Raw genomic sequence first — 11400 nt, 5'->3', positions numbered from 1 at the left:
GGCTAGGTGGGACCCGGCTTAAATCTCCCCAAGTAGGGGGTCAGTCGGTGAAGCGTTAGCAGGGGCCAGGGGTCGGGCTAGGGAGGGACTGGGGTGGGGTGGGGTGGAGGGTTGGTGATGAGGATAGCATCTCGCTCCCCCGCTCCCTCCCACCCCCCGGCTGGCCGGCCGCAGCTCCGCTCTCTCCGCCCTGCGGGGAGTTGGCCCCCGCCAGTCTCCGCCCCCTCCCCATTCCGGGTTCCTCTTTGATGCACCGCCGCGGCCCAATGGGCGCGCGGAGGAGGCGTCGGGCTGGGGGCTCCGCGCAAGGAGGCGTCAATCAGGCAGCCGTGGGGCTGGAGGGAGCTCGTCCTGGTACCGCCTCTGTCTTTTGGAGAAAGAGGGAGAGAGGGAGAGGAGAGGGCAGGAGAGGAGAGGACAGGAGAGGAGAAGCCGGGCGGGGAGACTGGGCTAGGGGCCGGGGACACATGGATTAACCAGGCGCCCTCTCGGGCCGGTGTCCGCCCTGCCGCACCATGGGCAAACTTCACTCCAAACACGGTCAGTGTCTCCCGCAACCCCCGGCCCCGGCCCCAGGGAACTGGGCTCAGGCTCGGCTCGGGCTCCCTCTCCTTCTTCTCCTCCTGTTCCTTCTCCTTCTCTTCTTCCTCCTCTTCCTCTTCTCCCTGCCCAGCCCTGCCCAGCCCTGCCCAGCCCAGCCCGCCGAGCCGCGATCGCTAACTCTTTCCCTCTCCCTTTCTTTCCTGCTCCCGCCCGCCGCCTCGGATCTGCCCAGCTGCCGTGTGTAAGCGCAGGGAGAGCCCCGAAGGTAGGGATGATGGCTCCCCGCCCCGGGGCAAACTTTCTGACCCTCCTCCTTTCTCTGGGTCTTTCCCCTCCCGCCCCCTTTCCCTGCTCTTCTCTCAGCCCACCCTCTCCACCTCCTCCTCCTCCACCACCGCCGCCTCTGCCGCCTTCAGCTTTCCGCCCCCGGGGCCAGCTCTGGCCTCTGCCCTTCTCCGCACTGTCTTCGAACTTGGTCCCAGCTCTCGTCCCCGGATCCAGCTCTCTAGCTGTCTGTTCCTATGTCTTTCCCTGACTTCCATTCTCTCCTTGTTTCTGCTTGTCAACTCTGGTCTTTTCCCCCATCTTTTTCTCTTTCCCTCCTAGTCATCCCTCTGTTTCTCCTCTCCTTCTGAATCTACTCTGTTCTTTCTTCTCATCAGTTTCTTTCTATATCCCTTCATTTCCCGCTTTCTCCCTATTCTCCTTGCTCTTATTCTCTCTTCTTTCCCATTCTCCCTTTCTCTTTCTTACCCTCCTTGTTTTCTTGCTTTCTTACTTCTCTTTTCTTTCCGTCCCCCTCCCTTGCTCTTCCCTTCCTCTTAATCGAATCCTTTACCTTTCTCCTGCTCCCTGCCTCTCTGGATAACTTTAGGGGTGATGTACTGCAAGGGGTGGGTCGGGAGAAGGAGGAGGTCGATGTTGGGGTTAGGGTCTCAAACAGGCTGTGCTGTGTCCTAGGTGACAGCTTCGCAGTGAACGCCTCCTGGGCTAGGAAAGGGATCGAGGACTGGATCGGGAAGCAACGCTACCCCAGCAGCGGCCCAGGATCCCGGCAGCCCCGGGTGGTGGGCGGCTTCACCAGCGGCACCCGGGTACGGACCCCTTCCCCCACCTCCCCTCAGTGTCCTAGAGTCCCTGCTGCTCTGCTGCATCTTTTTTTCTTACGCTCCTTCTTTCTGTCTAGTGAAAGGAGTGTGATGCCAGTCCCTTGCCCACTCCCTTTCCTTCTCCAAAAGGAGACTCTGGCTTCAGAAATGTGCTCTGGGTCTATCTCCTGTCCCCTCCCTCCTTCCCTCCAGGATATTCTTCTTCTCCTTCTCCCTGCCCCCCCCCATACTGACTATCCCCTTCGGGCTATTGGAAAGTGGGAGATGGTATCTAGCCCCTATAAGTTGGTATGATGTCTCCTGTCTTGAGGTGGCATAGGGAGGGGGCCCAGGAAAGGCAGGCAGGGCAAGGTATATATCAAGATTTAGGTTATCTAGGGACAGGAATGACTTCCTATTCCTCTTCTGGAGGTATCTTAGAGGCATCCTCCCTTCCTTGACTTAGAGGAGGAGTCTCAGCTTGGATGGTGGGTTAGACAGAAGAAACTGAGTAGAGCCAAGGGGGCTATTCCTGAAGGGGGCCAGGTCAAGAGTCAGGGGGCCACTTTGGCCTCTGCTTTTGAACATGGTATGCATGGAGAAGGATGGGGGTGGTGATTGTCTGTTTCACCTGCTATAACATGTATGCATGCAGGAGGGGGAAGAGTTCAGAAATAGGATTGGAGAGGAGTTGGGGCAGTTTCCCAGTGGCAACAGCTGTTGGTGCAGAGGTCAAGGCTGGGCTGGTGGATTCTGGGGCTCCTAGTGAAGAAAGGATTCTAGGGCTGCTAACTGTAGTGGGGGGAGGCTAAAAAAGAAGAAATATCCATCACAGCTTCAGAGGGAGTTGACTGCCCCAGACTTTTCTGTTTTGTAGAGCAGAGTAGCATCAAATTTATGCTCTCTGTTTTTTCTTTTCTTTTTTGAACTTGGTTTAAACTGCTATTGGGTACTACTTAGAGATTATAGCTGAAAGTTACTGGTCATTTTGGGCAGCATTTCCCATAGTCCTCTTTTCCCCAGGGATATTTCTAGTGGGCAAAACTTACTGGAGGGTTTTCTGGTTTCTTGTTTTAAGGATAATAGGGCATGTGCCAGGTCACACATCCATTTACTTGGAAAATGACTATCTTTTGGGATAGTCTTATTCTTGTTTCAGGCCCTGGGGACTTTGGACACCTATGAGCCTTCCTGTTAAGTCAGTCTTCTACCTTGTGGATGAAGTTCTGAGACTTCTTGGTAGAGGATTATTCCCAGCCGATTCAGTGGTTCTGTGGAGTTGTCTGCTGGGGAGAGACAGTGTAGTTCGGGGTCTGGCAGTGACTGGAGTTCATGGATGTCCTGCAAGTTATATGACTCCACATGTGGGTTTCAAATGATCTGCGTGCAACTCAGGCAGCCCAGAGGATCAAAAGATGAATGAAGTTTTTGATGTGACATTTAATTTTTTTCCCTCTTTCTTAAAGGGGGAACAATCAAACTGGCAGGTTGGATTTGCCATCCTTACCAGCTGGTAGGGAAGCTTGTCCAGGTGGTTTGGGGAGGGGAAGGGGAAAGAGTTATTCTTTGGAAGTGGTGGGGATTTTTTTTCTTGGTGGGGGAGGGTGGTGACGAAGAAGGATTGGTTAGATGTGGCCATGATGGCCAAATAGAACTTCAAGAGAGGAGGCTTAACATGGGAAGAGATTTGTGCACTGACCTTCAGGTCTCCAAGAGGAGCTTCTGCCTTTTCATTAAACTACTGACACCCATCTGCCCACCAGGGAACCATCCTGTTCTTCTTAGATGTTTTGTTAGCCTGAAGGCTGGCCTGGGTTTAGAGATAGTAACAAAGGAATATGTCCTGTCCCAAACCTTCCCCATCCTAGTTTTAAAAACACTTAAAAAAAAAACCAAATGAAAATGATGCGATGTCTCTTTATGAATGAATTCATTTTATAGCTCAAGACAAAGAAGTATACTTGTCATCTAACTGCATATTCTTATTGAGTTAAAATAATTTAATCTGTTGATTCCTTTTTTTTAAAAACAAAGTATTGCTACTTAATGTCACATATGTGTAACTTTTAAAAAATGACAGCAAGCAACACTCTCCTAGAGTGGAAATCTTAAATGTAGTAATAGCTTAATTCATTTGGCTTTTATCTTCAAAGCCATAACAAATATTACCCCTCCTCCCCTCCTTTAAAATGTCTGGGTCTCTGGTTTCCAGATTGGGGCTGAGGAGATAGAGAGAGAGTGAGACAAAGGAAAAATATCTGTAATTATGAATTAAATAATTTAATTTTCCACAAAGAGATCGTGAGCCTTTAAAAAATGCTATTTGGAGAAGTGGAGAAGAGTGCTGGAGGCCCCTGCTTAACTCCAGCTCTGCCTGTGGCTTTGGCAAGTTCACTTAACCTTTTTGCCTTTTTATCCCTCCCAGATGAAGAATGGGGAAGGATGGTACTTACCTCACTCTCTTGGGAGCATTGTGAGGAGTAATTAATGTTTGTTCAAAGCACTTTTGAAGATGAAAAGCACTAAGATACCAGTAGCAAATGTTATGAAGCAGGCTGCCCTTGATTCCAGGATGAGGGCTCCTACCATCAAAGGGAGATGATGGGAAGGGAGCAGGAGTCTTTCCTAAGGGGTATTTTGCCTCTTCTAGGGGCAGTACTTAGTGGAGAGTCAGAATTGAATTCTAATCTAGGTTTTATTACTGAATTTACTAAGTGAGTTTGAATGAATCCACTTTACTCTCTTGGAGTCTCAGTTTCCTCACCTATAAAATGGACTTAATAATGCATACTTCATTTATAGTGTTGCCCTGAGGATCAAAGGAGAGAAGAGAGAATGTGAATATCCTCTGGCAAAGAATATATATATATATAGATAGATAGATATAGATATATAGATATATATATGTTTGGCATTGTTTTAAATCAAAATTTATTTTGAATTTCCTACCATCCTGGAAATACTAATTGTTAGGATATTTTTCATTTAATATTTGGAATGCAAATAGATCTGTGGTTCAGAGTGATGACTTAGCTGATTACTTTGTCCATGGTTAGGAGCCAGAGGTAGGGCCTTACACTTCAGGATTCAAGTTGTCTTTGCACTGAGAATGGGGATGGGAGGCAAAATGTGATGAGTTTGTTTCACTGGGCCTTTCCCCCACTGCCACCTTTATTTGGATGCATGGGAGGGTCTGCTGTCTGCTCTTCCTTGGGTAAGGGGATGCTTCCTTGGGTAGGACCTTGATGCTCTAAGCCACAATGTGACCCAGCTGCACATGTGCCAGTCGTTCAGTCGATAAACATTTATTAAGCACCTCCTACGTGTTAGGAACTGTGCCAAATTCTGAGAATATAAAGATAGGAAAAGGACATTCCCTACTTTCAAGGAATTAGCAACGTAAGGAGGAGTCAGTGTGTGAGTAATTGTATATAAACATATGCAATATATATATAAGTTGGAAATAATCAACAGAGCAGGTAATAGAATTAAGAAGGATTAATAAAAGTATGGAGGATCCCTCAAATATAGCCTTCTGAGCATGCCACTCCAAAGAGCATTTCTCTGCCTTCTCGTAGCCTACAACTGGGGGAAAAGTGTACTAAGAGATAATATGTTGTGAAAGAAACAGCCTGGACAGGAGTCAAGAGACCTGGAGTTTTCTCTTGGCTCTTGTCATTCACTTCTTTTAAGTTAATGACATTGGATGAATCACTTAGCCTCTATGAAATGACCTTCCTATGAAAATGTATGCTCCTCGAGGGCAGAAGCAACGTATCACCCACCCTTCCCAGTGTTAAATTAAATTAATTTCCCCAAAACCCTTTTATCTTCTGTTTTAGTATCAACTCTCAGAAGAGTGGCAAGGGGTAGGGAATAGGGGTTAAGTGACTTGTCCAGGGTCACACAGCCAGGAAGTGCTTCAGGCCAGATTTGAATGCAGGTCCTTCCAAGTTCAGGCCTGGCGTTATGCTACCCATCTGCCCTAGGCACATGATTAATAAGTGGTAGAACCAAGGCTAGAAATCAAGTTTTTTGACCTTTCCCAAGGTAGTGTTCTTATTCATTGCCCCAACTTTGATCTTTGAAAGGTTAAAAGATGATAGATATGGAAGGATATGGTGCTCTATAAGGCACTACTTTTTATTATGAGTAAAATGAATAAATATTTACTAAACATGAAGAAAAAAGTGATTTTTTTGGCTTCATGAAATATCATACAAGTTGGAGAGAACTTTGAATATATTTACCTTTATGCTTCTTAAATTGGACTCTTTTGAAGGTGTTACTTTCTATTGTCACTTGGTAATGATGGACTTACAAGGGAGGGTGTATACTGGCTGAAAGTGTAGACAGAGAAAAATGTAAGCAGGGAGTTCAAGCTTTGATGCCAGGAAGGCAGGGTAATTTAATTAGTGGTGTACCTAGCACATTTTGACAGTTCTGGTTTGGGGAGATTACAATGTGCTCATTCCCAATCAGAGTGTCTATGGAAGTATTAGTGCCATAGTGATGAGATTAGAGAGTTGGCTGGGGCTGCTGCTGAGAGCCAGATTCCTGGGGAATTACGCTTGAATGATACCAGTTGGTACAATTAAAAGCTACAATGTAGTTGCCATATGGAAAGTGTTAGGTGTCCTTATGTGGTTTCAAAGCAGTGTATTGCTGGAGGTGGACTTGACATTTGAAGAAAAGCATAAATTGACTATTTGGTGTCATGAAACAAAAAGTTGGCGTCTTTGACTTAGGTGTGCTTCCCGCTCCTCCCAAGGGACCTAAAGTTGGTTTTCTGACTAAGCCCAGTAACTCATTCCAACTCTGAAAATAGTCTGAAGGATCAGTTTGGAATAGTGGGGGGAGGAAAACTGGGTTTAGAATGAGAGGACTTGGGTTCAGAAATCGACTCCGCTCCTTGTTAACTGTGTGATGATGCTGGGTGACTGGTTTCTCTTCTTTGAGCCTCGGTTTCCTCATCTGTAAAATGAAGGGGCTGAAGTAGATGAGCCCTAGAATTCCCTCAAGGTTTAATATTCTCTTGGCCAGTCTAAAGGGGGGGTGGAGAGATGAGATGCTGAAACAGGAAAGGGTAGGGGTTAGGTGACAGGTATGTTATAGAGCTGCTTGTTTTCTTAAGAAGGTAAAATCATTCTGCATAGATGATCATCTACTCTTACAGTAGGGGAAGGAGTGGAGGAAGAGAAAGACAGATGCCAAATGTTTTTTCTGTTTCCCTTTTGAGATGTTCTGGCCACATGCTCTCTAGTGATTTGTGATTCAACCTGAGAGAGTATCTCTTCTAGCCTTTGAAACTTTTCCTTCTGCAAGATGGGAGGCTGATTGCTGGTAGATTTTGACGTATGGCATTTTCTTTACACTAGAGTTCATTAACAGGATTCTCCTCTTGTAATTTTTTGGGATGAGACCTATTATACCCATGAGAGACCTACTTAATACCTACGAGGACTAAGAGAACTAAGCAGGTAGATATTTTTCAGAAAGAAGCTTCAGCCACCAGCCTCTTACTATCCTGGAAGTGGCTTGGGTGATTTTCTGTTTGTACCAGTTAGGGTACGGTAGTAGGAAGGATTCATAATCTAGGATATTGTGAAAATATATAACCTCTCAAGTTTCCATTTTTAGGAGAAATCTTTTCAGGGAAGAAGAGGAAGGAGGGGCATTCACACGTTGTATATTTTAAAAGTTGGAAAATGAAATCTATTCTCTAGGCTCTACACTGAGGGGCAATGTCTACCTGAGGTTGGAGGAAGTAAAAGACATGGCTACAGAAGGAAAACTAGATAGTAGATACCAGACCTGACAGGGCTTTGGCTTCTCTTTCTGATTTTTCTTTTAAAATAGTTATTTGTAATAGAAGTGTAATTATCTTTTCTTTCAGAGGGATCACTGTATTTTCAGAAGAGTTTAGGAATGGACTGAGCCAGCAGATTATTAGAAAGGTGGCCGGTGAAATCTCTTCCCATCAAAATGTCTGTTCTTTGAACTTGGGTATGAAGAAGAGATTAATGTGGGACATTTAGCTCCTCTCCCAAATTCATAGATCTATGTTGGCTCCCAGAGGCCAGAGAAGTCAAATGACTTCACTAAGATCTCACAGGAAGCAAGTTGAAGAGTTAGAACTTAAAACAGGTCCTTTCACTCAAAACTCAGAGCTCTTCGCCATGGCACCATACTACTGACTCTCTCCGTACAACCTCTTGCTCAACTGCTATGCTTCCCTCACATTCCTACTCACTCTGTGAGTTATTTATCTCTCAAGATCCATTTATTCATTCTTCAGACATTTATTTATCCAGGATGGTGCAAGGCATTGGTTAATATTTCCTATTCCTGAAGAATGATGGATAACACAGGAGTTGCTGCTTTCCAGGAGAGGAGGTGAAATTAGTAATGAGAGTATAGAGGGCATTTGGATGACTTCATAAGGGAATAAGGGAATGATGAGAATAATGTGTGAGTTTTAAAAAGTTTTTCTGAAAAATATTCTGGGCTTCCCTTCTGCCAAGTGTGTGCCTCAAATTTTAAGCTTTAAAAAGAAGAAAACTTTGGTGATGATTACGTTAACATACCTCCATGGTGGGTTATTATGGTTCAATGTTCTTTATTCATGAGTATTAATCAGACAATTTCTTTTTTTTTAACCCTTACCGTCGGTCTGAGAATTGATATCAAGTATTGGTTCCAAGGCAGAAGAGTATTAAAGGTTAGGCTACTGGGGTTAAGTGACTCGCCCAGGGTCACATAGCTAGAAAGTATTTGAGGACACATTTGAACCCAGGACCTCCTGTCTCGAGGGCTGGCACTCTATCCAATGAGCAACTTGGCTGCCCTAGTGATTTCTTTAAAAAAAAATTATTTATTTTCATCTGTATTTATAATCTTGCCCCCTCCAATAGAAGAAAAAAAATTGAAAAACAAAACCCTCATCCTAAACATGCATAGGCCAACAACAAATTCCCACATTGGCCATTCTCTCCAAAAGTCCATTCTCTCTGTATTTTAATTTTGTCTTTTCTCTGACTGGAGGCGAGTGGTATGTTTCATCTTTGTCTTCGTTAATCATTGTACTGACCAGAGTTCTTCCCAAGTCTTTCAGTGTTGTTTTTCTCTATAACAGTGTTGTTATTGTATACATTGTTTTCCTGGTTCTGTCTGTTTTATTTTGCATCAGTTAATAGATTAATTATGAATAGATTCCCAATTTCATTTGGAACTGTCCATATCATAATTTTGCATAGCACAATTCGTTTAGCCATTCCCCAATAGGAGGGCAGCCCTCAGTGTCCAATTTAGGGCTACTATAAAAAGCACCGCTATAAATATTTTTGTGCACATTGGTCCTTTTACTCTTTCCTTGATCTTTTTGCAGCATAGGCCTGATAGTGGTATCACTGGGCCAAAGGATATACACAATTTAGTAACTTTTAGGGCAAATTGCTTTCTAGGATTTAAAACTAGATGATTTCAGAGGATTACCAATGACACAGTTCTGTCTGATGTCTCTTTATTCTTTCTGGTCTGAGCAAGGGCTGTCAGCTTTTGGGTGCCCATTGCCCACCCTAGGCAGTGTGGTAGGAAAGACTGCTGAATGAAGTAACAATTGTCTATGCTATTTAAATGTATGTATTTATATGTTTGTTACATTAAAATATCTGGTGAATTCCCTCCCTCTGCCCCTTCCCCCATTGCTTTCTGAGGAGCTGCTTCTGATCTCCTGCATATCTGAGAAGCGTGGCAGTGGCAAGTTTGTCCCTTAGGGAGTCACAGACCAGGGGGATAGAGTGGACTATGGTGCTTTGGCTGATTACTCCCAAGGGCAGCTCCGTGTTCAATGCCAAAACTCACTGTGGAATATCTTGCTCTTAGATTGATTTTCCATGTTCATCTGGGGAGAGGGGAATAGGGGTGGGAGGTGGAAAGATCTCATATTTAATAGAATCAGTTCAGCAGGGCCATTAATTTCCATTATATGGGAAGTGTGTGATCCCAAAAGGAAATCATCAGTATCAAAACATGGTTTTGACTTTGGCATTTCTATTCCCACTCAGAATTCATTTATTGTTTTAGAAAGTGCTTTTGTTTCTGAACTTTGTATATCGCTTGGAATTTGCTTGCATTTTGCCCGTTTTCCAACATAGGCATCGTCTTCTTTCTGCTCTTCTCTCTCTCTCTCTCTCTCTCTCTCTCTCTCTCTCTCTCTCTCTCTCTCTCTCTCTCTCTCTCTCTCTCTCTCTCTCTCTCTCCTCCTCCCTCTCCTCTCTGTGTCTCTCTGCGTGTATATGTCTCTCTCTCTCTAGTTCAGATCAATTTCTTGACTCCTTTTTGGCCACGATGAAGTGTTGGTTACAGAAAAAAAGATAAAAAATTAAAAATGAACTGCTATTTCATCCCATGATTCCTTTCTTACTTCAGACCTGACTAGGCACCTTATCCCTGGGACTTTGAAACACACAAATTTCTCTGCTTCTCCTTTGTAAACCGAATCCTTATTTCCCCCACTCTCCAACCCAATACTCTAATCCAGGAACACTAATCTTCTTGTTCCATGTACAGGATGCTTTATCTTTTATATCTGGCATTTTCTCTGGCTATACTTAGGATCTGGAATGCTCTCTCTCCTCATCCCTGTTTCTGGGTTTCTCTGACTTCCTTCTGAGTGTCAGTGAACTGATTTAATGAAGTTTCTGTACAATGGTCCCAATTTGGTAAGCTCCTGAAGAGAGGGGAATGAGGTAAGGGAAGAGGACCGAAGGAGGGACCAAATTGACCCAAGTCCATCAAATCTCTCACACTGATCAGTAGTGAGATCATGCCAATGACTAATCACTATTGCACTTTTAGCCTAAGCTAAATAGGGAGACCCAATCTAAAAAAAATTGCATCTTAAACTATTCATGTAATCATCCATTTCTGAATAGGAAGGAGGAATATGATGTATCTCAAAGGGTCTTATGCCTTTGATTCTTATCTGTCATACAGAAACACACACTGTCTTCCATATCACAAACAAAATTTATGAGATAAATCTCCTCTGTGATAATATAGCAGGTGAAATTTTATCAAATAAACAACTTCAGCTATAGCAGCATAGGCAGCACTAGAACATATTTGAGTATTTAGGTTTTAGTCATTTCTTTATTCAGCCAGATATAAAAGGAATGATATCCAGAGATAACAGGCAGATCTGATAATGAGGACTGTTTTTTTTTTGTTTTGTTTTGTTTTTTTGGTCTTATAACTGAATTAAACATTTTGGGGCTGTTTTTTCTTTCTTTTTTGAATGTTCAACAGTAAGCCAGCTTTCTGTCAGGGCTCTGTGAACACATAATTCATTTGTCCACAATACTAAGAATGATAATGTTTCCAGCAAAATGCCTTCATGTGGTGCCATGTGTTTCTATTTCTAATGAGAGAGGAAGAGAGGAAGGAAGGAAGGGTGATGGAAAAAAGGGAAGGCTGGAAAGAGACAGAGAGAGAGAGAGAGAGACAGAGACAGAGACAGAGAGAGACAGAGACAGAGAGGAAGGGAAGGAAGGAGGGTGTGGAGAGGAGAGGAGAATGAAAGAAGAGGAAGAATGAAAGGGAGCATGAGAAAGAGGGGAAGGGGGAGAGAGAGTGAGAAGGAGAGAAGAGAATATGATGAGAGGAGAGGAGAGGAAGAGGGAGGGGAAAGAGGAAAGGAGAGAAGAATGGAGAGAGAGAGAAGAGAGATAAGAGAGATAAGAGATGAGAGAGAGAGAGAGAGAGAGAG

At 44.1% G+C, this 11400-nt stretch overlaps 1 protein-coding gene across 1 annotated transcript in view; it reads left to right on the top strand.

Annotated features, from left to right (window-relative positions):
* Positions 1-515: 515 nt before the first annotated feature.
* The window catches only part of NKD1 (NKD inhibitor of WNT signaling pathway 1), a 129854-nt gene continuing 118969 nt past the window's right edge, over positions 516-11400 (top strand). Inside the window, exons 1-3 of the mRNA XM_044661419.1 lie at positions 516-540; positions 776-808; positions 1504-1637. Of these exons, the coding sequence (XP_044517354.1) occupies positions 516-540; positions 776-808; positions 1504-1637 (192 nt within the window). The remainder of the gene's footprint in view (positions 541-775; positions 809-1503; positions 1638-11400) is intronic.

This window comes from Gracilinanus agilis, chromosome 2, assembly GCF_016433145.1.
Source record: "Gracilinanus agilis isolate LMUSP501 chromosome 2, AgileGrace, whole genome shotgun sequence".
NCBI lineage: Eukaryota > Metazoa > Chordata > Mammalia > Didelphimorphia > Didelphidae > Gracilinanus > Gracilinanus agilis.
The sequence above is the reverse complement of the archived record's forward strand: the minus strand, read 5'-3'. Positions and strand labels throughout refer to the sequence as shown.